Below are 25,768 nucleotides of genomic sequence, written 5' to 3'. Positions count from 1 at the left end.
TCCCGATATCCTTGATTTGAGAAAAATAAAGCGGACAGTTAAGTTGATGGAATCGTCGACCATCTAACAAGTACATGTATACATAGACCCTCTCCCTCGCTCAGCTACCGTAGAATGAGGTTTAAGTTTAAGACACAGAGCACCGGGTCTTTTTCTGGTTTCCTTTCCTTCGCTTAATTATCTTCAAAGTTTTACTTAAGTGTGATGTTTAAGCCGTACAATCTCCACATCTTATCGTCCCCTCCAGAAGTGCCACCAATTGTCCTGTTTCGTCGTCCCTACCGACAAGGATTTCGGATAAGGTCAAGGTCGGCCCCCTCTCAGTCGTATACACATTCCCCCACCCACTTATACAGATGCAACAAAGAGAGAGAGAGAGAGAGCAACCATCCGCATGAGTACAGAAACAGTGGCAGCAGAGAATACTCACCTATGATTTATTCCACGGGGCCCTCTCCCTACCTTACCAGTTTACATGACCAACCAACCCGCCCATAGCCCCCTTTACTACCACCCCATCTAAAGTTAGCTCATTGCACTTCCATGGTATTTTCTTAAGCTTTTGGCGGCAAGGGGGTTAGCGCACATAGATAATGATGAAACCGCGGGCGCCTGCAGAAAAACCGACGCCCCTACTTTTCATGGTTCGTGAGTTCTTTGTATAAGATTCAAAAGTGCAGGACAACCGGTGTTGTGAGAACAAACCAACGAAAAACGCAAGGGTGGCTCAACGTTTCCGTAGTAACCGGTCTCATCGCCAGATTCGAACCGACCCGCTTTCTTCTTTGACGGCCGCCCCCAATCGTCTCTTCCTGAAGGGAAACCAGCAGGAGCAGAAAACCATCGATTTGGACCGATACGCCTGTTTGTAGTCAGGGTGCTAACCTCTACGTCATGTATATCATCAAAACACGCAGGCTTCGGTGCTTCCTGTCCCGCTGATAGTTATAGATATATGCCGTCCCGCCATGCTTTCCCCCTCGCCCGTATCTCCTCCTGTCCTGTCAACAAGTGTGACCATCCTCTCGCTAGTGCAAGGTGGATACGACCGACCGTTTCTGGCTACCAAAATCCAGAGAGGTTCATGACTGCTGCTGCAGTCAACGCCCACATAACCGCTAGAGACGTCCAGTGCATCCGTCCATATTTCAAGCGTTGCAGATGTTTCTTCGCTGCGAACAACAAAAGGAAAAAAACACTCGAGCCAGATTCTAACCCGGCTTAGCCATATTGCGGGCGCCTGATACTACGATTCCCACATTTACTGACAATCGAGGCACCTAGCAAACATCATCCCCCTGAAGCTCATTCAAATAGCCCCCCCTTGCGCAACACTATTTGATTCATCCTTCTGCTTGAGAAATCGCCTGCCTCGCATTTCATCATCTCGTCTGCCAAATCGTCTCTGCCGTGTTTGGTATGAAAGCAGTGCCTCTGCGTATTCGGCCTCACCAAAATCAGGCCAACATGTTTTTGTGAAGAAAAGCTCGGAGTATGCTAACTGCCAAAGAAAGAAATTGCTCAACCTCAGCTCTCCGCTAGTCCGAATAACTAAATCTGGATCAGGGTAGCCTCCTTCAAGTCTCATGTCCAGCTCTCGTTCAAACATCGACTCCGTGATATCTGATGGCCAGAGTTCCCCATCTCTTACTCTAGAGGCAAGCTTCTGGCACGCTCGCACGATTTCATTCCGGCCGCTGTAGCTGATTGCTACAACCAATTTAAGGCGATGGTTTGCTTTTGTCATTTCCACCACTTCACCCACCAACTTCTGTAAGGATTTTGGAAGCTTGGACTTGTCTCCCACTACACAGAGCCGAATCCCTTCTCTGTTAAAGAAGGGACCCAAAAAAAAAAAAAAACAAAACAAAACAACAACAACAACAAACAAACATGAGATAACATCCACAGTGTATATTCCTACATCAAGATATCACGAAGGCTGCCGCATGCTTCCTACCTAGAATGTCCACAGAGTATGACAGAACGAGTGATCAGGACGAAACCAGAGAAAAAGTTACAGACGACTAAGCGTTACTTCGATTTCGTGCAGCACAACATAAAGAGTACACCAAACATGGCCCTTCACAGTTGACACTGGAGACAAATTTGCTATAAAGAGAAGACACCGATGATACGTTCATTTAACTTCAAGAACAATACCTAAAGTGTGAATGAAAAGTTTAGTAGTTCATCAACTTCAAGCACTACAGAGTGCGGATAAAAAGTAAGGATAGGATGAGCCTCAGTTCCAAAACAAAAAGGCACACCAAATTCCTATGGTACTTTGTATCTGGAACCTGGTTTCATGGTGCAAGCAATGACGCATTTTTGCCGGCAATATTTCTTCTATGAGATTTCTAGACTGATTTCTTAGATTAGACTAGTGTCTGAGATATTTATTCGTAATAGGTTTGATTGAGACTGGAATCATGAAACCCATTGCTGAGAATTATAATATTTCATCATTCATTGGGATCACAAAATTGTTGCCATCACATACTCAACACGATTAGTACACCTCGTCATTACAAGGCTTAAAAGGTAATCAGCTAAGAAAATGACAGTAAATCTATTCACGAATTCTAGTTGAATCCTCGTTGTATTTGCAGACAAATTAAAAGTAAACCAGAAGAGGGAGAGAAAAGTATACAAATAAGCATAGTTGAATAAATGTAGAACTTGACTTACAGAGTTTGAAGGGAATACGTGATCTATGCCAAAGTTGCAGGTTTTGGGAGCTCCACAAGACCTACCCCCGCCCTTTTTAGTAGATCACTACTCCTGGCTTAACCCTTACTTCAATTTTACTAGGTTTCAACTTTCAACCTCTTTTTGCCTAATTGTTATACATCTGTCTCCTCCATTTATGGTAAGCACGCCTTCAAGTTGATGTTCAACTATGCCACTTCTATTACAATATGATACACATCCGAACCACCGAAACAGAAAACAGGACAGTTCATATTGTTCAATGATCTAGGAATGCATTTGACTGTTTCAATTGTTGACCATGACACCTACTTCTCTTTTTCAGACGATTATAAAGTCCGCAAAAGAGCACCTAGAAATGTGTCTTCATCTGCATAAGTCAACCACCTTCTTTGAGAATTATTTTGTTGGTCACATCTTGCATCCATCAACCTTCTTTTCTGCCATGTTCACGGTTTTGGAGCTCTGATTGGACAAATTGTGTCCTTTCTCTTCAACACATCCTCCTATCCTCATCCTCACGCTGTATAATTGACATAGAATGTGACCATAACCGACTGGCAAAGATTAGAGCGTCGATAGCTTCATCTTCTGCAATTTAATGGCTTTCTATTTATGAGTTCTTTGACAACTATTAGTGCTCCCACCAAGTTGGAGCTTCTTCTCGAAGCTTACTACAATTTACGTGCTCTTTCAAATATGAGTAGTATAAAAACCTTTCTCATAACAGTCTAAAAAGTCTGTTTTATATGTTTGACCGTTAAAAATATCTACCTTCCACTCAATCTCCTTCAAGCTGACTGCATGATATTTTTTAGGTTCTCCAAGAATCACAATTTCAAGACCCAACTTGATTGTCATGAATTCACATAGTTTGAGAGATATACATGTCATGCAAAACTTCAGAAGGATTTGGATTATTTTGTCATAATAAAATTAGCAAAACCTACCTTTCATTAATTAAAGTCTCAAGAGAACTCCATATATATATATACACGAACAATTGCTCTTATTTCCACAATTGCTTCAGGACTTGCTCACAGGTAGTGTCATACAAGACAAGTTATCCTTGCAATATCCAATTGTACGCCACCATGTGTTCACAGACATGTCCCCAAATCCTAATTTCAACAAATACCATGTCATCCTTCCATGCAATATCTCGCAACACCCACATACTTTTGGCCCATCATCATGCTTTCCAGCTATTAGCACAAAAAATGTTCTACTTCCTCTATTGTTTTTTAGCATGTTAAGCAGCGGAAATGGAGAACCATTACTAATTCATGTTAAGGTTGATAACACCAAAAATGTGGCTTTTCCAAACCAATGCACAATCCTATAGAAGTTGCAAAGATGATATAGAGAATCATAGACCAAAAATGTATTGAGTAATACATACAACTGCATAGCCGCAGAAAATTTATGCTTTAACACCAACTCCATTAAAGAATGGATCAGATAAGGTTACCTTTTCAAAGTAGCAACTTCATTCCTAAGTACGCTTTGAAATAACCTCATCAAGATATCGACCTCTGCCTGGAAAAAACGACGGGGTACCAAGTGAATTAGTTCTAACAAAGGGATAAAAAGAATATAGCGGCGTCTCAATTCTCCATGCGGACACATTTATATAATGAACATAACCTCACTCAGAGACATGGTAATTCCTCGGATGTGGTCTAGAGGCCGACCCATTATTAAATTGCACAACTATTGCTTTTGAGTCAATATACAGAAGTAAACAGCTAGATGACTGACGCGGCCTTGCTGCATCGGACAAGAAGGAATGCTCGCTAATTGGTAATTATGATAACGCCTATGATGAAGCCTGGGGAAGGGATGCATGGTTCTGGCTGAACGTTGACCTACAACTATCTCCATAGAATCTTTGGACCATGTTTTAGCTCTACAAGCGAGTAAAAGTAGAAACTGGCCAAGTACGCCAAATGGAGAGGTGGTCTCGAGTTGGGAATTGACGCCTCTGCCACATAGAAGAGCATATGAACTAGTGAATCGGGAGGCCAGCAGATTCTTTGCGCGCTATCTACATTACAAGGTAGAAGAAAATGAAAAAACAAAAAATGGACCGCAAATTGCAGGGAAGATAGCAAGTGGTACAGAGTACGGAGCATTTTGGGAAAGAAAGCAGACGAGGAAAGAACTTGACGACACTCCGTCTACTACGGTAAACCAGACAAAAGGAGAAGTAGAAGAAGCCACCACCTTCCGATACAAATCCATCGCCCGTGCTGTAACCAGCCTAACGCAGAAAACCATACCAAACTTCTGGAAAGGTCAGGACTCATTATGAAAAAGTCATGATCCAAAAAAAAGTCAAGATTCTTTTTTTTGAAAGGTCAGGAGCTCACAAAGGAGGGAGGAGATATGGGGAGAAGGCTTTCACTCACCTGAGGCCTGTTCCAATTGTCCATAGAGAAGGCGAAAACGGTGAGGATGGGGATTCCCCAGGCACACGAGAGTCTTACGACCTCCTGCAGCGCCCTGACTCCCGCCTCGTGCCCCGCCGCCACGGGCAGCCCCCTCCTCCGCGCCCACCTCGAGTTGCCGTCCATGATGACTGCCACGTGCTGCGGTAGGGATCCCGTCTGCAGCCCCTCCGGGCAGGATGATCTCTTCCCTTCTTCTTCTTCATCCTGAACTTGGTTTTTACTCCAGGTGGCGTAGCTCTTTGGGGCAGATGAAGATGATGCCGAGGCGCGGGAAGGACACGACGAGAAGCCCCATCCTGACCCTCTACTCCACGGAGGAGACCGGGCGGGGAAGTGGACCGCTGGCATCCACAGAGCCAACCGGTCCCTGCGACCACAACTGCTCCTCCTCCCTACCCTGATGGAGCATCCCATCTTAGGAGGACGCGAGCTCGAAGGAAGCAGCGGCGGCATCCTGTCGAGGGGTTGGGTCCGCATGATATGTGAATGAGAACTGTGCAGCCGAAGCGCGAGAAGCAAAAAGAAGGCTTTCCAAACTTTGTATCGGGCAGGGTTTAAGAGAATGAAGGAAGTTGAACTGTGGGCCGCCTGTCGGACGCCAGGGGAGGATTATGACGACCATTTTTTTGAAACTTAGCCCATACTGGGAATCGCTTCTGATTCAGCGATTTCAAGCGATAAATATTATTACATAAAACTTTCAAACGTTCAAAAAAAATATATATAGACGAATTCAAATTAGAAAAGTTTGAATTCCTTTGAAATAGCAAAAGAAAGTGGGTGATAAGGGCAGTGACTGAATTCGGTCGAGTAATGACGCAATTTCAAGTGTTCGAACCGTGCCGCTTACCAGTTACCACGACCATTTACTAACTCTTTTCAAGACAATAGGCCCCGGATAATGTTAGTGGTCACTAGTAGATGCTAGGATTAAATTAGAACAGTATTCCACCAGATCCAGATAATCTAAATGCATCGATAGCTGGACTGAAATCATAGTTGGTACAGCCAAAAAAACTCCAGACCTACTGGCCTAATTCGATCCATTTGCAATTTCACATTATTATAATAAACCTTAGACTAGTGTACTCATGTGGAAAACGAGGCAACCAAATGTATATATATATATATATATATATACAGTTCAATTGCTTGTAGACAAAATATATAGCTCAAGTCCAAGGGTACCATCAAAGTAATACTGCAAACGCCGCGCCCAAGGGGGTTCAGTTCCAAGTTTTCTCAGAATTTAACAAACAAATCACAGTGGCAGTTAAATATTATAACACAAGTCCAAGGGTACCGTCAAATACTGCAACGCCGCGCCCAAGAGAGTTCAGTTCCAAGTTTTCTCAAAATTCAACTAAAAAAAATCACAGTTGGGTGAGAAGAGACAAAGTGCAGATTTCTTAATCACAACCAGAGTCCCATTTTCTCACTCCAAACCTATTAGGAAAAGTATACAGCAAAAATGAAGGCTGTAAAACTGAGGAATGCAGGAATGCATTTGTCTCCTCCCCACGTATTCCCTTGATGAATGAAGTCACAGAGACATTTCAGCATGAAGCCCTGCGGTGAAAGCTCCAATTAAACATGTGAATCCACTAACTGTAAAAATTATTGCTTTTACCTCTTAAGAGGGAAAACGAACACAGTTTTTACCAAAGGCGCATATGTGTACGCTTACATATGCTAGATTCCTCGCCAATAAGAAATGAAAAGCCGCACTATGAAGCAAAATCAGGAAGTCAGCAGGGGTGGACTCCAGTTAGTTTTTGTTTTTTTCTTCCATCAATCCCTAAAACTCCTTTTGACTTAATTCGATGAGACATTTCACGGTAAACATTGTCAGGTGAATGCAGCAATATAAGACTAGACTAAGTAGAGGCAAAAAAATCTTAATGAGTGTGCAATTTAACAGTTAAAGAAAAAAAAAGACAAAGGAGAAACATTCTGCAAAGGACAAAAGAAGTAGCAAAGATAAAGTAGATCAGAATTATACAACTCCAGAAGTAACCAAGAGTTTGTGTAATCATAAAACCAACTTGGATCCAAAGTGGGGTGAAGCAGCGTTGTCATACTTGGCAGCAGTGTTGCATGTACCGTACGATACGGGCCGTATCGTACGATACATACCGTCACTTTTTAAATTAACGATACTATACACCACCTGTTTCACAAACAAGTGGTGTATCGTATGTGTATCGCATGTATCGAACAATATACAACCTTTATCGGATGACATAGGGCGATACACACCGTATCGTCCAATACATGTCTATTATGAAAGATATGGGGTTAAAACCACCATTTTTCAAACTAATTTTTAAAACTTGCCTCCCTCTTCTAATAGTTGAAGGAGGGGGGAGATTGTGGCAATTTTCAAAAGGAATAATCAGTTTCATCATGAAATAGTCAATTTGGAGGCAGATTTGTGCATGGATGATTGATTCTTGTTTAGATAAAGAGGGTTTATATCTTCTACAAAAGATGAAAATGAGAATGAGATAATAAATATTATGAATGAAGCTGTTTTCATTTGTTATTTGCATTAACATTGAACAATTTTGTCGTGTGATGTGATGTATAGTGTATGCAAAACTTGGTTTTTGATGTGTCATGGATCTTATGACTTTTGAGTTATTATGTAGAATGCAGATCATCTTATAAATTATGTTTCTAGATGTCTTAGATCATGTTGTGTTACTATATGATATTATGACCACTTATTAATGTTTGTAAAGTAACTTCATACTTATAATAAGCCTCCCATTATGTATAACATGTTTTTTCATGTAAAAAAAACATAATTTTTATTTTTCTTGATTTATCTGATTCTTTTCTTTTGTTTCTTTTTTTGAATTAAAAAAATACATTTAGGATGCACATACGCTACATTACGATACTTTACGATACAACATATCTATTGGCCGGACCGATACGGCTTACGATACGTTTTTTACAACATTGCTTGGCAGTCTTGGTTCTTTCAGGTGTCTCCTAGAACATGGTGTGTGTACCATTCTTCGCAATGCAAATTCATAGCTCTATAATCAGAGGTTGAAAACCTACCTCAAGGATTAAACTGCTGCTCACAGGACGCTTCAGATTCAGATTTCCCTTCAAACTTGTGAAATGTAGAACTTTCTCTTTGAACTTCAACAAAATTAGGAATTTTCTTTTTCTATAGTTCATTTAAATGTCAAAATTAATTAGTAGTGTTAGTATTAGTAATTTGAGCTCAAAAGGAACAAAGGCTTCACTTACAGTATCATTAAACCTCTTCCTAGAGCAAATGTCCAACTTCAACATTGATAGAGTCCTCATTACAGAAATACTCATAGACAGCTATGATCTTCCTCCAACGCATGCTGGCAAGGCCAGATCCTACAGATGTAAACAGCAAGTTTTTTTTGTTAGGAATAAACTCATGGATGCTTTCTCCGATGGAATTTTTTTTAGAGACTTGAGAATACCATGAGCTATTGATTTTTAAATTCCTCAATTGCCTAAATATCTACTAGCAGACTCCTAAATAGATCACGTAGATCACAAAACTGACAAACCCACACCCTCCTCCCATAAGGAGGAACCTCTCTCTCTCTCTCTCTCTCTCTCTCTCTCTCACACACACACACACCACACAACTTGATGTACACTGGTTCCTGCGGCCTTGGAATACATGGAATGGAAAACAAACTTACAAGATGCAAAAAGGTTCACGAGAACCCACACTGGCAGTGGACTATCAAACAAATGAACAAAAGAAAATCCAATTCAACATTAGTTAGCCAGCTCAGAGACTAAAGAGTATCAGGTTTATAGAAAGGACCTAGTAGCCATAGCGAAACATTCAATTGTGCAGTTTCCTCGAAAGTTTCACCACATTGGCAGACATGACACAAGCTGCACAAAATGGTAATAGCGCAATGAAAATGGCATCTAAATGCATTTGAAAAATTAAATATATGTTAAACTTGCAAGAATGGCCATCTGTATACAAACCTCATATTACTGGCTCAAAGCTTTTCAGAAAATAAATAGCTTGCACCAATATGGTTTCTTTGAGAAGTCACATCTGAATTACCCTTCTTGTATGTCAGTCCATTGAATCCTGACACTTAAAAAAGATTCAGTTCTAATTCACACATATGCTGCAAACTTTGCACCCGAGGTGAGAAACAATGTCAATGAAAGACGACCAATAACTCCAAAAACCATTGATATTATTCCAATGACATTGGCTGCAAAGCAACTTAATGTTAATATAGAGTTCAACACTAATTTTGCAAGTGTATTACGAGTATTTAGAAAGAAGACAATCATGCATAAACATGGGAATACAAGTACTTAGAAGAAGACAATCATGCATAAATATGAAAGGTACCAGTACAGTGATGCTAATCAAGAATTTTTTGCTCAAAATTCTTCTTATGCCATATCAAAAACCTTCATGAACATACCAGTACAGTGATGCCATGCCATTTAGGTTCATTTCATTGGGGCCAACCAAATTTTTTTCTGCTTAACAAATTACATGCTAAACAACCCCTATGTGTCTCTGTAGTTTCCTAAGAGGGCATTTGGCATTTTGAGGCAGATACAACGAACAGGGACACACAACACCTAAGCACCTCACAGGACCTAAGGGGGTGCCTCCATAGCTAGGATTCTAAAATAGAGCAAGAGGGAAAATGTTGAGGTTTTAGTTGAAAACTGTATTGGAGAGAAAGATTGAAATCAAATTTAGAGGCAAAAAGTAAATCTAGGGAACAGCGGGGAAGGCATCACGCTTAGCATGAGTGGACTAAATTTGAGGTGCTTCATCCATTCCGTGAACGGACTAGCATCAAAGGAATGAAAGGCTTGCATCCATCAAGTCTTAACTAGATCGCTCCACTATCCAGGAGCCAAGAATGTAGCAAAAGATGTCAAGTTTTTCTTTGCAAAAGATTTGCCTTCAAAATAGCTCAAAAAAACTTTCAATTCTTTGCCCCATAGGCTTCGAGTGCCCGTAGTGTGGAGGAGATATAGCCTTCTTTACCAGAAGTATTCATCAAGTCTTAGGATTCATTTCGCGCCAATGTTGTCGAATCTCCAAAAAAGATTTATCTCCATTTTCAAAACATGAACATAGAGGAATTGTCCTCAACTTCATAGAAAGTCATAAAGAAGGAACAAATATTGACCTAGAACCATCCATCTGCAAAAGATCTTTGCATTCAATACTTTGAGAGTTCAGTGTTCATGTCATCCATCTCTTGGCAGGCATTTTTTTTTTCCTTTTCTTGTTTTGATTTTCCTTTTGTTTTTTTTTTGCTTTTGATTCTGAATTTTTCTTTTCATTTTGCTTTTTTTTTCCCTAATTAAGCCACCTTTCACTTTTGAGGGAAATACCTCACCACCTCAAAAGCTACTACAAAGCTCCACCTCTTTGGTGGTTGTGTAGTTTTGTCGTGTGCAATGCTGCGCTTTTTGGGCTTTCTACTGAACCCCTATAGCGACGGCAGCTCTCAAACCAGTTGGGCTTAGGCTAGCAGGTGCAGAATACCCCTCAGACTTACTTGCTCAAGATCAAAAGGCTTCAGGCCACAACTAGACAAAAGTACATAGGTCACATAATTTCACAGGAGAGATGAAAATCAACCTTACATCTTCCTGGTACTCTCACATATTGACCCAAAGAAACAAGTACACCTGCCCTGAGCTCATTTTCAACTCTCATTTTGCTACCTGCCAAGATTTTACAAGACGCTAAGGCTTCCTTATCATAGCATTCTCCTGCTAAACCCTTGCAAATGTTTGATTGTTAAGAGCCTAAGACTAATAACTTTTCCTAATCTTTGACTTCCTCAATGTCATTGGATTCTTTCTCACTACTCATATTGATATTCTTTCCAGTTTTACCTCCCGTTGACTGACAACAAGGATTTGAAAGTTTCTCCTTTTACTTAGAAGAATACTAAAGATAAAATGACGGCATACCATTGTGCAAAAATCTCCTTTTGAACAAATATAGGGCTAAAATTGAAATAAAACTTTTGGAAAACTCTTGACATCAAATGATACATTTCCAATATAGGGAATCTCTCTTTTCCCCAAAGAAAGAGTGTTTATGAAACTACAGTGGCCTGTGTAATAGGTTGGTAGGATGTAGAACAATGAGCTCCATCACACTCTCCTACAAGTTCCTCTACAAAAGATGAATGACCTAGAGACTACAAGTCCTTGACGCATATGGGGTTCTTAGTGAATAAGGGTTCTAGTTCCACAAATAGTGGGAATGAGTAAATAGAAAAAAGATATAAAAAGAGCTTCCCTAAATAATAACAAGCATGAGTTGCAAGGTTGCTCAAAATAATTTCACCCTAGAAAATATTCTTACATCATGACAAAATTTTGAACTAACCCTCACTCCAAGTTCTCCAATGTGGAAAAGAAATTTCCCAGCCAAGCATAGGGCGGAACCAGAACCAAGAAGGGGGAAAGGGAAAAGCTAAAAAAGAATATCAAGGACACAAAGACAACAACGATGATTAGTCGTGAATGTGAATACAAGAAAATAATGACAATGGAATATGGCAAACATGTAAAAGAAGATAAAAATTAAGCACACTATCTGCAATGCCTCAAAAAAAAAAAAAACAGCTATGAGATTGGTCTAGGAAAGAACTGGATTAAAAAACAAAGCCTCAATCAAAGGGGAGCAAGTCAAAACCCCCCAGCAGCCACAGCATGAATAAAAAAAAATCATTAATGCAATAATTGTTCACCAATGCAGGAAACTGTCTAGATTTATGGATAGATAAATACATGCTAGTCAAAACAGCCACATCATGCAAGACAATCTAAAACCCCTGCATCCTTGAATGAGTGACACAGCATGAATGAGAAAAAATTCATTAATGTGATAATTGTTCACCAATGCAGTAGACTGTCCAGATTTATGGATAAATAAATACATACTAGTCAAAATAGTCGCACCAAGCAAGACATAGAACACTTAAGATGACTACAAAAAATGTAAAAGCAGACCCTTTCTCAATATGAGGATACAAAATTAAACGACCAAATACTAGCAAGGAAAACTTCATCAAAACTAATGCCATAAAAAATTAATAAAGTCTATTTAAACTATATGTTTCTACCCACACTAATCATATTCCAATGGAACACGAAAAACAAAATAGAAAGCCAAGCTGTTATACGTTTATCTTCCTTCGCCTCAACCTTCAGACGGGTCAAAGAGAAGGTAGCACCTGTATCTGGAGAATCGTCCACTATTCCGGCAATCTTGGAGAGGCAAAAGCTTCAGTCGCTTGCTATATATAAGGTTGGACTTAGAGCTCGTCCGGCATCGACGGCTTAAGCCATAGCTAGCTACAGAGATTATTGCTGGTGATCTTCCTCGGAGATGTCGACTACAGAGGCTTTTGTTGCACTGCATTAAGTATAAGAACATATAGATGGATTAACTTGTAAGGACCAGTTACCATGAGATGAAAAGAGTGGTTATGTTGAGACGATGAGATGAGACCTAAACAACACTAGATCCATGCATGGCATGCATGTACTCATATTTTAAACTTCTATGTAACACATAGAGGGCACATTTGTTCTCAACACAGATTAGAAAACTAGACGCCACAAGATTAAAGGTACATATTTTTTTCTAATAGTGAAATCCACCACTAAATTGTGAATCATGATACTAGAAATTGCAGAAAAAATAATTTAAGGAAATATAAAGCGGCAGTAATCACATACTCATATTAGAAATTGATGCATCACATATGCAATAAAATAGAAGTGTGTTTCTGTTCTTTCTGGTTTAATGAAAGCATAATCATATAAGCAGCAAACAAAAATGAAAAGGAAGATTGATATACCTTTCCTTACTGCAGAAACAAAGAATACGATGACAGAAAACCAATTTGGGAAACACGCAGTAATAGAAATCATAACCTGAAATAGCAAAGTACAAAGCAAAAGGATTAGTCTGCCTACAGTTTTCCCAGACGCAGAGAAAGAGAGAGAGATAGGGAGAGAGTATATGTGTCCAGATGTAGAGAACTCAAGCATTGTCCTTCACTTCTTCTTCCTCTTTTGCATGGCAGAAGCAGAGAGCGACAGAGCGTACTTCATCTTGAGGCCGACGGAAGGAGTCATCAGCAAACCTAGCCTTCCCCACTCTCTCTCGACCTTTCCCTTCTCTCGTTTCCCTCCTTCGAGAATGCGTTTCCCCAAATCCGGCGGGAGTTAATATTGCGTGGGAGAATATTTTATTCTCAAAGTCAAACCTCGCGCGCTAACGTGTCTATACCTAAGCACTCTTCGTAGCCAACGCTTGGTGTAGTGCTATTTGCTGGCTGCAGCCCTTGGCTTTTGAATTGCTAAATGGGAAGCCGTTAAGCTCCTACACTTGGTTTCAAAAAGGGCAAAAGGATTGTGCGACTTAGAGCCACAAAATGGATATTTTAATGATGCCTGTTATTTTTATATTGCGGCCCCTTGAAAATCAACAACCTAAATCCTATTTTGTGAGAAATTTCAACTATCACTAATTGTATAGCAATATAATTAAAAAACTAAAAATGTCTGGTCGGAAATGGAACCGAAGGACACTGGCCTGGAAAAGAAATTGAAATTTGTTTAGCCTACCAAAAAAAAGCTTTTAGCTCCGTCGTATCTGATGGTCGGATAATGTGTTACATAAATATTTAACTGAAAAAAAAAGTGAAAAACTAAAAATGCTGCGTCTGTGCTTCCGAGTTCGGTCTCGCAATCGAATCAGGCTGCCCACATTGGGAGTCGCTTCCGATTCAGCGATTTTAACCGACAAATATATGCATAAAATTTTAAAATTCCAAAGGAAATTTTATTTTCTCCCTTTCACAACAATAGGTCCGGATCATGTTTGTGGTCACCGGTAGATGGTAGAATTAAATTAAAGCAGTAATCCGGGAATCTTAAATCATTGTGGATTTGATCTTAAATCCATGGATTTGTAATCCGGGAATCTTAAATCATTGTGGATTTGAGATCCAAAGTGAAACAAACATAACCAAACAGAAGCGACGAGTGCAGTGAGCAGCACCCAGATTATCTAGGATTAGGAAGGAATCTATCAAGAATAAATTGATCCGGAAAGGAGTGTCTCCCTTTAGGAGGTGCTGCCCTCATTTTTGGTTAGATAATTAATAAACCAAGGAAGAGTGGACCAGCCACATGAGTCTGCTCCCCTGTGTTTAAGAAGTGAGTGTCGTTTGTGGGTCACGCGTGAAAAAAAGGAGAGGATAGAGGGAGAAGGGAGTGACGGGATGAGACCGCAAAACATGATAATTTTCTTTTATTAATGTAATATTTGGTTTGCTTTTGATAGTTTTGGATCTAAGTTGTATAAAAATATGTGTTTTGAGAGATTCTCACTTTAAAAAGTAAAAGTCGCATTGCAAGTGATGATTCGGGCAGGGCTTTGGTGTCGAGATTTCTTTCTTTTTAACACTGGTACGAAAAGGGCACTTACTCCTCGAGACACTTAAACGAGAAAGGTAAAACAGACAAATATAGATTCAGTTTTCCAAAAGACAAATGAACAGATCATAAATTGAGCGGAGTCATCACTGCCTTACAGCTTTAAATCTAAAGCATACGTTATCTGCCCAAACCGATATCAAGCTCACAACAAAGTGAAAAAGTAACCCTCCTTCCTCAGCAAGGAGAGTTGCTGTCATTCTCCTCCAGCAACCAATCTTGTCCTTTAATAAGTTTATATTATACGGAAAGATACTACTGGCTGTTACCATCTATGACTGCAAAAGGAATTAATATTCCCATCCACCAGAATTGAATTGAATTGAACTGAACATGAAATTAAAGAAGCTGATATTCTGCCCTCCACTGAAAAATGAAAATGAAGACTGCTATCATCCCTAACCTTGTTTTGTTTTCCTTTTTGGTTCGGAAAAGACCCAATTGTATTTTTTACATTTGTGAAGGTTTTCTGTTCCCAAATCGGGTGAGCATTTTTGTGTCCTTCTGGTCAAAAGCTTTTCAAATAAAATGGAGAACAAAACTTTTACACCATATTCACTTTTATACGGGCTTACAAGCAAAGCCGAAAATTCCATTCTGGTGCGTGCACGTTGCACGCGTGAAAAATAAAATAAAAAGAAGGAAAAATATATTATTTTGTAGGTACCCAGTGGAGAAACAAAAATCTTGTATTCTAATGTCAATTATGAAACTGTTAGTTAAATATCATGTTTCCCATACAATTTGTTATATGTTGATGACTGATACTTATCACTTTTAAATTCTGAGCAGTTTCTTGTGTTTGTTATTCATTTTATTTTTTTTTAAGTTTTGTTCCCAAATAGGGTATTATTAGTAGGTTATTAATAAAAAGTAATTTATTAATTTTTCTGTTGTATTTGTAATCACACTCTAGATTTTCTAGAATTTTTAAAGTTAAAATATATGTTTTAATTAGCTTTCCACTCAATTAAAGAAACGACTTTATTAAAGCTAATAATAATAAGTGGGTCGTGTACTGTTCGGAAGGGAGTGATGGGAGGACTAGCTAGGAGGAGTTCGGTACAAAGGAAGGAAAGTGCCAAAGTGGCCGTCGTGGGACTAGGGAGGGTGCGCGTTGAGCTGGATATTTTGGGTATTCTGCGTTATCAGAAGCGCGAGCTGAGTCGGATATGCAGTCACGCTAGGGGCCTTTCCTACCTCCTCCTTCGCTCTCTCTCTCTCTCTCTCTCTCTCTGCTGTTTGACGAACGAAGGATCCTGCTTCAATGAGAGAAGGAAGAGTGCAATGGCGACAAATCCCCTCACTTCGACCGTTGGGATATCGTAATTCGGAAAGTTCAAATGGCCAGCCCTTCTGCCTCTCCTTGTCATCTTCTTCCCCTGAGTACGCCGAGGTTGGGGGCAAGGACGGCGCAGCTGGGTGCTTCGCATCGCTTCTCCTCGACAAGGAGGGGATGAAGAAGAAGCAGGAAGGTCATGTGGTGGATACTGGTTCCAAGGATCTCCTGAGCGTGGAGCAGTTCCTGAAGCACCCGTTGGCATTACTATCTTTCGTACCCAAAGACGTCGCCCTGTTCTCGGCCGGGGCCTTCGCCGGTGCCGCTGCCAAGACTGTTACTGCCCCTCTTGATAGAATCAAGCTTCTCATGCAGGTCCGTCTCTCTCTCTCCAACCTCCTTCTCGTTTTCTTCGTTATCCGGTTCCCTACTCTATATTCTTTAACTTGTCGTGGTATTCTGACAGACTCATGGTTTGCGGGTTGTAGAAGGAAGTACGAAGAAGGGCATCGGGTTCCTTGAGGTTGGTTCCTTTTACTGCCATTAGATTTGGTGTCTCCACGTATGCACCCACTTTTTTGAATCGTTTTCCTTGCATGGACTAACTAAGATTAAGCTTAGTCAAATTTGGGCTTCAGATCTTGCCACGAAAGAGCTCGCGAAGAATAGCTTGTTCTGTAAATTGGCAAACTCCGGGTAGTTGAACAAAAGTATAAATAGACGCCGAATGCCATACCATCCAATGGACATATGGAAGAATGGAAACGATGTTTTGAAGTGCGCCACTTCACTAGTATCTGTTACAGAGCCTAGTGAGTTCGCGAGCTTTATTGAATTCTTTGCAATCTTTCAACTTTTTTGCTTCCTCCGGCAGTCTCGTTATTAGATAGATTTTGATGCATACGCTCGTCGAGGTTAGTTTTCAAACTTAGGTGCTCCAACTTTTTTTGCGTTTGCTCCATCTCCTTTTTGATAAAATATGGCCGATGATGCTATCTCAGTAGTACGCCACTGGCTTCTCGATCCCCTGGCATAAAGTTTTTCTTTTCATATCATCATGAGGAAAGATTGCAAGCTGCAGTTTCCCAGAGTTGGCAAACAATAGAGTGGAACTATTTTGCTGCAGATAACCAAAATTTCGTTTATGCCGATATGTGAGGAAACCTTTTCCATGTGTAATTGATCTATAACCTTTGGTTTTCTTTGTCTAAATTATTTTGCATCTATTTCTCATGATCTTTGATGTTGGAAGTATGTCTCAATTCTTCTTCGAGATCCTTTTGGATCGATCTCCTGTTCAAGTAAGCATATTTATATTACATAGAGGAATTGGAAAAGAAAAAGAAAGTGAACATCGCTTCTGCATGTCAATGCCTGTTTGTTATCTTTGACTTGAATGTTAGCTGTTGTTGCTTCCAGCATTTTCATTTTGAGAACCTGATGAATAGCAAATTAAAAGGCATCCAGTGTCGAGCATTTTCCTGCAGAAAGTAGAAGCTAGTAGCTTATATTTTGTTTCTTTTATTTTGGATTGAAACAGTTGAACCTAGTGAAAGTTAATTTGTTGACACTGCAATTTCAGGCATTAATGATGATAGGAAAAGAGGATGGTGTTAAAGGTTATTGGAAAGGGAATCTCCCTCAGGTATGCTGACTTTTGTGCTGCCTTCTTTTGCAAACAGGGCATTTTTATTATGCAAAGTGTAGATGTTTTTCTTGTATCAATTTTCAGGTCATGCGGATCATTCCATATAGTGCCGTGCAGCTGTTCTCATATGAAGCATACAAGGTATTAGAGTTAAAGAACTCTAATTCGTAGGACAGAGTTGTTTTGTTTTGTGGTTATTGACATTTTTTATTTTCTATAGTCTTTCAATATCTATCCATTTGTAAGCATGTGATAGCTTCCTTATTTGATCTTGTCTTTATGGTCTATTTTAGCTGTTGTATGAAGTATTATCTTGTTAGTGCTTGTCATTTTTTTTTTCATCTTTGCATTTTAGTGTATGCATATTTGTTAATGAATAACAAGGTCTTATCTTTCTTTTATCATTACCATTTCTTCACGTGATACACATCTGATATGATGTTTACTCATATCCATGTGAAAAGGGACACTCATCTAAAAGATACTCTCTTTGGAATTTAACCAACTTAATTTCCCCTCTGCTCTTTGCTACCAGGCCTTGAAGCTGGATTATATGTTTGACAAAAATTCTTGCTACCACATGGCCATGGAAAGGTTGGTTTGAGAAACTTATTTCTTTCATGGCAATTGTGAGGTACAAATACTATCAAATAAAGTCTTCAAATTCGTGGAAACTAATTGGGTTTTCATGCTTCACTAATTCCAAATTCTTGGTTGGAGAGGCTGGTGCCTAGTTGGAATTTCTCAAGGAAATTAAATACTTAATGAATCTGATTTCCTATAATTAATGAATCTGATTTCCTATCACATTTAATCCTTCTAACATTAATTACTCAGAGTAATTCTTGTATATTGGTTATGAAGCATGGTTAACTAGTTTACGTTCACTGCATCTTTGTATCACTTCTTTCATTCTTTTAAACACAGAGACCAAAGAGACATGTTAACCGGAATTTTTTTCTTTTGAAGTAGTGGATTTATGTGCGTCTTGAAATAGTGAAGCATGATTCTTAAAGTTACCTTTTGTCTTAAAGAATGTAATGCATGATCAGATCTTCTTAATCTGAAGTGATGCTAAGCAGGAATAAAGAAATTACACCAAGAACTTTGCAGGCCTTGCTAGATGGGAATATTAATTCCTTTTGCAATAATGGATGGTAACAGCCAGTAGTATCTTTCTGTAGAAACTTATTAAAGGTCAAGACAAGGAACTCTCTATTGCTGGCAGATTGGTTTCTGGAGCATGTGCTGGCATGACAGCAACTCTTGTAAGTTGGAGTATTCTTGAGGAAGGACGGTTACTTTTTCACTTTGCAGTTTTTGTTTGTTCTAAGCTTGATATCGGTTTTGGCAGATAACATATCCTTTAGATGTTCTAAGGTTAAGGTTGGCAGTTGAACCAGGCTGTAAGACAATGACTCAGGTCAATTTATGATTAGATGTCTGTTTCACTTGTCTTTTGAAAAACTGAATCCATATCTGTTTCTCTGTTTCTCCTTACTTTGTTTAACTTGTTAAATGTGGACAATTTTTTTTCAGGTTGCTCTAGCCATGTTACGAGATGAAGGATGGGCTTCCTTTTATAGTGGTCTTGGACCTTCTCTTCTGAGCATAGCTCCATATATTGCTGTTAACTTTTGTATTTATGATGTGTGAGTTCATGTCTTTCTTGATTTGTTTTGTGATCAAGTAGCTGATTGTAGCTATTTAGGTGTCTGAAGGACTAAGTGCCCTTTTCTTACCAGTGTTAAGAAATCTCTTCCTGAGAGATACCAAAGCCGACCAGAATCATCACTTGCAACTGCACTGGTGTCTGCAAGCCTGGCTACTCTCATGTGTTACCCTTTAGATACTGTGAGAAGGCAAATGCAAATGAAAGGCTCGCCCTACAAAAATGTAATTGATGCCTTTTCAGGTAATATATTTTAGTTGTGCTCGATTGGACTCTTTGCCATCTACTGTTCTCATACTATTCCTGTTTTCTGTCCTTAGTGTAATTGTTTACCCCTTAAGATTTGTTTTCCCTCTTTATGACCTCAACGGTTGTTTTTCTTTAGTTGTTTGCAAGTATTTATGACCAATCATTTTTTACCTTCATATAAGTATTTAATTGGTTATTCTTCATATTTAGAGCTGTCCTATATGGCCATGATTCTCCATTTTCCTTTACAACTAGAAAAAAGTGCGCACTCTACTAGGAGTGATATCCAATATGCCTTAATTTGTGGATTCTCTCAAGTACATGGCTGTCCTGAAATGGATAGCACAAATATATTAGGAACTGTATATAACTTGAACTGAAAATGCAAGTCAAATTGACTAATGTCATGAAACACCTTCTGCAAATAGTGCTAATATGGAGGAATTTGATAAAAGCTAAACTGAAAAATGCAAATTACATCAGCTGAAGGTTAAAAAATGATATAGCATCATGTAATGTCATAAAACACTTTGGAGTTTGAATCAAGTGTTCATATGGTACCTAAGCTTGTGATAGTTGATTTAGAAAATGTGAAGCTGTTGTATTCGAGTGCTAGCCTGCTAGGTGAGTTTTAGGTTTCATTCATGGGGCTGAGCCTGGTAAGATGATCACTTTTGGCTTGTATATTTGCAACTATTGGTCTAGTTTGCCTAACCTTACAGACTAAATGATGCTTGTTGGCCTATTTTGCAATGGTGTGCTTCTTCTTTAGCAAGCTAAGTTTCGTGGTTATCAACATAAATGTCAATATCAAACACTCTATATGAGAGACAACAAAGTTTAAAATTGGTGGACAACTTGGATAAGGAGATATTATGTATGTATGTATGTATATATATAAAAGCTGTTCAGCAAAGCTAAATAAATAACCGTTGGGTGTTATATTTAAATACGAGGCAAGTGATTAAAAGAGATGTGGTTGGTCTATTCTTGCTCTGTTTATTATCTAACCAAAAATGAGGGAAGGAGGGGCAGCACCTCCTATAAGGAGACACTCCTTTCTGGATCAACTTATTCTTGAGAGCCTCCTTACTAGATAATGGATGCGGCACAGAACGCATCTGGGTGCTGCTGACTGCACTCATCCCCCTTTCACAGTAAAAGAAAAATCCCTTTTTTTCCTCTCTCTCTCTCCCCCCTTTGTATCCTTTTTTCTCGTCTCCCCTTTTCATGCATAACACACACACACACATGCACACTCACTTTTTAGAAGGGAATAAAAAGGAGAGCAGACGGTTATCCTTGTAAATCCCCTTTAAAAAGGGATGGCAGCTGTCATCCCTTTCAGAAAGGGATGACGAGGACATCATTTGACACTCTAACGTGTCATCTACAATTAAAAATAACGTGAATAAAAGTTATATATTATGTTACACAGTTAATCAACTGTACAAATTATATATATATATATATATATATATATATATATATATATATATATATATATATATATACTCTCCCCACCGCACCTGCACTGCACTGCGTTAAAATATTCCTATCAGTGATGAAATAATCCTTTTGAATCTGCTTCATAATTTGGAAGTTATATGTATATGCACTCACTTCATGATCTCATGAAACTATATGTTTAATTCATGATTATATATATAGTTTTTACTTATAATGTACATATGACCAGACATACCCCTGTACCCATGTCTGGAAATTGCAGCATCGTACCACATGCACCTACATGGCTTAGCCTCAGAATCATTTTAGTGCACTTACTAGCCACATGGGACAGTCCTCCATTGATATCTCTCTTGATGACACATTTTTGACATGACTTCACAGAAATACATCATGAAGATTTGTTTTCTGTTCCATGTTTTCCTAGGTCGCAGGAACCAGTGTACATCAAGTTGTGTGTGTGTGGGGAGAGAGAGAGAGAGAGAGAGAGAGAGAGAGAGGTTCCTCCTAATGGTAGGAGGGTGTGGGTTTGTCAGTTTCATGATTCCTCTCACTTTTTCACATGCCATTTTAGAATTTGATGCAAAGGTGTGATCTAGGGATCTATTTAGGAGTACGCTATTAGTTAATTTGGCAATCGAGGAATTTGAAAATCAATAGCTCATAGTACTCTCAAGTCTATAAACAAAATTTCATCCGAGAAATCATCCAAGAGTTTATTCCTCAAAAAATAATCATGGTGGTCACATCTATAGGATCTGGCTTTGCCAACATGCGTTGGAGGAAGATCATAGCTGTCTATGAGTGTTTTTGTAAAGAGAACTTTATCAATGTTGAAGTTGGACATTTGCTCTAGGAAGAGGTTTAATGGTACTGTATAAGTGAAGCCTTTGTTCCTTTTGAGCTCCAATAGTAATACCAACACTAATAATTAATTTTGACATCTAAATGAACTATAGAAAAAGAAAATTCCTAATTTTGTTGAAGTTCAAAGAGAAAGTTATACATTTCACAAGTTTGAAGGGAAATCTGAATCTGAACCGTCCTTCAAGCAGCAGTGTAGTCCCTCAGGTAGATCTTGAACCTCTGATTATAGAGTTATGAATTTGCATTTTGAGGAACGGTACACACACCATTTTCTAGGAGAAACCTGAAATAACCAAGACTGCCAAGTATGAAGTATGACAACGCTGCTTGACCCCACTTTGGATCCAAATTGGTTTTATGAATACACAAACTCTTGGTTACTTCTGAAGTTGTATAATTCTGATCTCCTTTATCTTTGCTACTTCTTTTGTCCTTTGCAGAATGTTTTCTCCTTTGTCTTTTTTTCTTTAATTGTTAAATTGGGCACTCATTAAGATGCTGTCTGCAACTTATTACACTGTCCGTTCTGAATTTTGGTATAAGCATCTTAGTTGCACTTCTTTACGGAACAAAATCTAAATACCTGATTGACAAGTAGGTATTCTTGCACGTGATGGAGTCGCTGGGTTATATAGGGGCTTTGTGCCTAATGCTTTGAAAAATCTACCGAACAGCAGGTTTTTCTCTGAACGTATTATTTTATCTTGTCAATGGAACTTTGTCTTGGTTGCTGTACCATGACTTTTATGCCTCTTAACTATTTTCTTGCAGCATTCGCCTGACAATGTTTGACACCGTGAAATGTCTCATCGAATCAAGTCAAAAGGAGTTTCAGGGATTGATGGAAGAAAGAAACAAAAACTAACTGGAATCAACCCTTGCTGACTTCCTGATTTTGCTTCATAGTGCGGCATTTTCATTTTTTATTGGCGAGGAATCTAGCGTATGGGAATGTACAAGTATGCCCGTTTGGTAAAAACTGTTTGTTTTCCCACTTAAGAGGTGTAAAAGCAATAAATTTACATTTAGTGGATTCATATGCTTAATGGGAGTTTTCACTGCAGGCCCTCATGCTGTGTCTGTCTGCGAGTCTGTGACTTCATTCATCAAGGGAATATGTGGTAGGAGACAAATACCTTCCTGCATTCCTCTAGTTTCACAGCCTTGGTTATTGCGGTAAACTTTCCTTAATAGGTTTGGGTGAAAAAAAACGAGACTCTGGTTGCTGCTTAAGGAGTCTGCATTTTGTCTCTTAACAACTGTGATTTTTCCAGTTGAATGCTGAGAAAACTTGGAACTGGGGCATGGCGTCGCAGTAGTACTTTGATACCCGAACAGTGACATCTACAAGGGATTGAACTGTGTCTGCTCATCCTCATATATATATATATATATATATATATATATATATATAGAGAGAGAGAGAGAGAGAGAGAGAGAGAGAGAGAGACTTTTATGATGCAAATACCAGCCGAACAAAAACGCTCGGCTGGTGTGGGCCGTCAACACGGGTGACCCATGTTTCTGATTTTAAAAACCTAAAAAAAAAAAGGACAAACAAAACAAAAGACAATCGACGAAACCGTTGAGCATCTGAGGAAAGGGAACCTCCCTCCCCGTCAACGAGAAGAGGGAAGCCTCCCCCTCGCTGGCGGCGGACCTGCCGGCAATGGCAAAGCGGCAGCAGGCCATCGCCGCAAGGGTCGGGTGACCAGCATTATTTATTTATTTTTTATTGATGCAAGAAATGGAGGATGGGGAGGCCGTTGGCTCCGACGGCTCGAACCTGGCTCGGTTAGGCTCGAGCTGAGATCTGGCTTGAGCTTAGCCGAGCCATTTTATAGGAAATTTTCCTTTTAAGTTGGTGCAAACAACCAAGCTTGAAGCTCTCCCTTGCCAGCCGGAGGGCCATCCCATTTAAGCTAGCTTGTTTTGTTTCAATTTACAGAAACACCTTTTATAAATTCAGTCTCCACGAGTTTAATCGAGCTTCTTGAGCTCGGATCATTTTCTGGAACAAGTTCATTTTTAAATTCAAACACGGCTCATTTATTAACGAATCAAGTTTGAGTCAAGGTCAACCTGTTGAGTTTGAGTTGAGCCTGAGTTTCGATTCATTGGACATCCATATCCATGGAAGTGCAGCTCTTTTTCAGTCATATAGACAGTTAAACACTATTAAAGAGGGAAAACGGCTTTGAAATAGTTCCACGAGCCTTTAACAAATAAGGTAATACATTAGTAATTCATGCGCATATTTAAAAGCAGGGACCGGCCCTCGAACATCGTGTGTTAATTTTGGGGCCAGAGTTGAGAATATTTGGTAAACATCCACTTGACGATAGCCAGAAGACTTTTCTCTGGCGACGAATTCTTTTTAAGCTACGATTTACCTTATTTGCTTATGTAAAGTTCAGAAGTCATTAAAAAAGATAACGTTGGCAAGGGCTCACATTAATATATTTCGCGTGAAATCGCTGAATCAGAAGTGATTCTCAGCATGGGCAGCCTGGCCGATCGATTCGATTTACCGTTTTCACAGCACCGAGCTCGGAAGCATAGAAGCAACATTTTTTTAGTTTCCATTTTTCCGTTAAATATTTTTATGGTTCCTAATTAATTTGCAAAGTCCGATACCCTTTGGCTCCATTTCCGACCAGATATTTAGTTTTTAAGTTGCATCGTAATAAAATTAGTGATAGTTAAAATTTCTCGCCGAGGGAAAGTCGTATTTAGGTTGTCAGTTTTTAAGGGGCAGCAAGAAAAAATAACTCTGAGGTGTCAATACAAAAATAACCGTTTTGTGGATCTGTGTGGGCAACAGCCCACACAAGCCTACACCTGCCTCGGCTACTAAGTTCACTGTTTTTTTATTTCAAATTAACATATAAACCAACTCAAGCCCCCACCTGAGATCTCTGTTCCTTGTAGGCGAGCTTGTTTGTCTGAAATTGAAAATGAAGTGATGAGTTTAATGATCAAGAAGCGAGTGTTCTTGCTGTTGAAAGCCAAGGTTTGAGAATGTGGTTAGGTCGTCGCTACGATTTTTAGGGCAAATCCACTCGAACATAGGTAGGGTTCATAACCACAAAAATCAATGTGCTACCACCTCAATCTTCTTCGCATTAATTTCTCCAGTGTTGTTTGACCCGGTGTAAAACATAGTTGATCGAGCAGGCGGTCATGTAGAAGGTGCGTTGTCGGTTCGATTCTACATTGACGTACCGGAAACTCAGATTCGACATCAATTGTTTGGAATTAAAAGTGAAAGGTAAGCCTTGATCTGACCAAGGTGGAGCTCTGTTTTGAAGAACCAGTAGTCTTATGGTGTCTCTTCTTTCGTTTGGCTTGAAGAGAAAAGGGATTGTTATTGGAATAGGAGGACAAGATGCACCCCTTTGTTTCATGTGACCAGGAAATGTTAAAGAGAAGAGAAACTTTAGTTTCTGGTGGTGGATGAAGTCAAGGTGAATCTGCATTCATGCGAATAGATGAAGGAAAATGAAGGGGAAAAGCTGGAGAAATGTCTCAACGAATGGTTAAGGAATTTCACCTTTTTAATTGAATGGAAAGCTAATGGAATCTCTGATCGAATGAATTAAAACATATATTTTAACTTTAAAATTTTTTAGAACATCAAGAGTATGATTATAATAATAATATTAATAAAAACAATTATTGATAACAGTCAAAATAATACCTTAATTTTAATAGGAAAAATAGAAAGAATATGATCAGTTTCATATTTTTGTTCAAAAGGGAAATGCTCTGCGAAAGGCCCATGGGAAGCATGTCAGAAACTACCTTTAAAAAAAAAAAAAACGAAACACATGTTCAGATTTGTTGAAAGCCCTTGAATCAGATATGATTGGAGCCGATTCAAT

General features: G+C 39.2%; 2 protein-coding genes across 17 annotated transcripts; one reads left to right on the top strand and one right to left on the bottom strand.

Annotated features, from left to right (window-relative positions):
- Window positions 1-395: 395 nt before the first annotated feature.
- Window positions 396-13,505, bottom strand: LOC116256105 (uncharacterized). 14 transcript variants are annotated; one of them, XM_050078443.1, is made up of 8 exons: window positions 13,055-13,429; window positions 11,551-12,606; window positions 9,171-9,285; window positions 8,998-9,071; window positions 8,433-8,552; window positions 5,124-5,821; window positions 4,184-4,251; window positions 396-1,829 (listed from the first exon to the last, which is right to left on the bottom strand). In XM_050078443.1, exons 6-8 carry the CDS (start codon window positions 5,640-5,642, stop codon window positions 1,310-1,312), a joined length of 1,107 nt encoding a protein of 368 aa, XP_049934400.1. In that variant the 5' UTR covers window positions 5,643-5,821; window positions 8,433-8,552; window positions 8,998-9,071; window positions 9,171-9,285; window positions 11,551-12,606; window positions 13,055-13,429; the 3' UTR covers window positions 396-1,309. The 14 variants fall into 14 exon arrangements, 5 of the variants coding, with proteins under 5 accessions (XP_049934400.1, XP_049934399.1, XP_049934398.1 ...); XM_050078442.1 differs by having other exon boundaries at window positions 9,171-9,409; window positions 12,374-12,606; XM_050078441.1 differs by having other exon boundaries at window positions 12,374-12,606.
- A 2,301-nt stretch (window positions 13,506-15,806) lies between these two features.
- Window positions 15,807-23,207, top strand: LOC116255446 (thylakoid ADP,ATP carrier protein, chloroplastic-like). 3 transcript variants are annotated; one of them, XR_004172863.2, is made up of 11 exons: window positions 15,807-16,353; window positions 16,445-16,501; window positions 17,561-17,623; window positions 17,711-17,767; window positions 18,811-18,894; window positions 18,981-19,049; window positions 19,166-19,278; window positions 19,372-19,541; window positions 22,483-22,561; window positions 22,656-22,856; window positions 22,949-23,207. XR_004172863.2 is itself a non-coding variant. In XM_031631267.2 (10 exons), exons 1-10 carry the CDS (start codon window positions 15,967-15,969, stop codon window positions 22,747-22,749), a joined length of 1,173 nt encoding a protein of 390 aa, XP_031487127.1. In that variant the 5' UTR covers window positions 15,807-15,966; the 3' UTR covers window positions 22,750-22,943. The 3 variants fall into 3 exon arrangements, 1 of the variants encoding a protein (XP_031487127.1); XR_004172862.2 differs by having other exon boundaries at window positions 22,656-22,843; window positions 22,949-23,206; XM_031631267.2 differs by lacking the exon at window positions 22,949-23,207 and having other exon boundaries at window positions 22,656-22,943.
- Window positions 23,208-25,768: the final 2,561 nt, after the last annotated feature.

This window comes from Nymphaea colorata, chromosome 6 (genome assembly GCF_008831285.2).
Source record: "Nymphaea colorata isolate Beijing-Zhang1983 chromosome 6, ASM883128v2, whole genome shotgun sequence".
Classification (NCBI taxonomy): Eukaryota; Viridiplantae; Streptophyta; class Magnoliopsida; order Nymphaeales; family Nymphaeaceae; genus Nymphaea; species Nymphaea colorata.
Note: the sequence above shows the minus strand (reverse complement) of the source record. Positions and strands in the feature narration are given on the sequence as shown.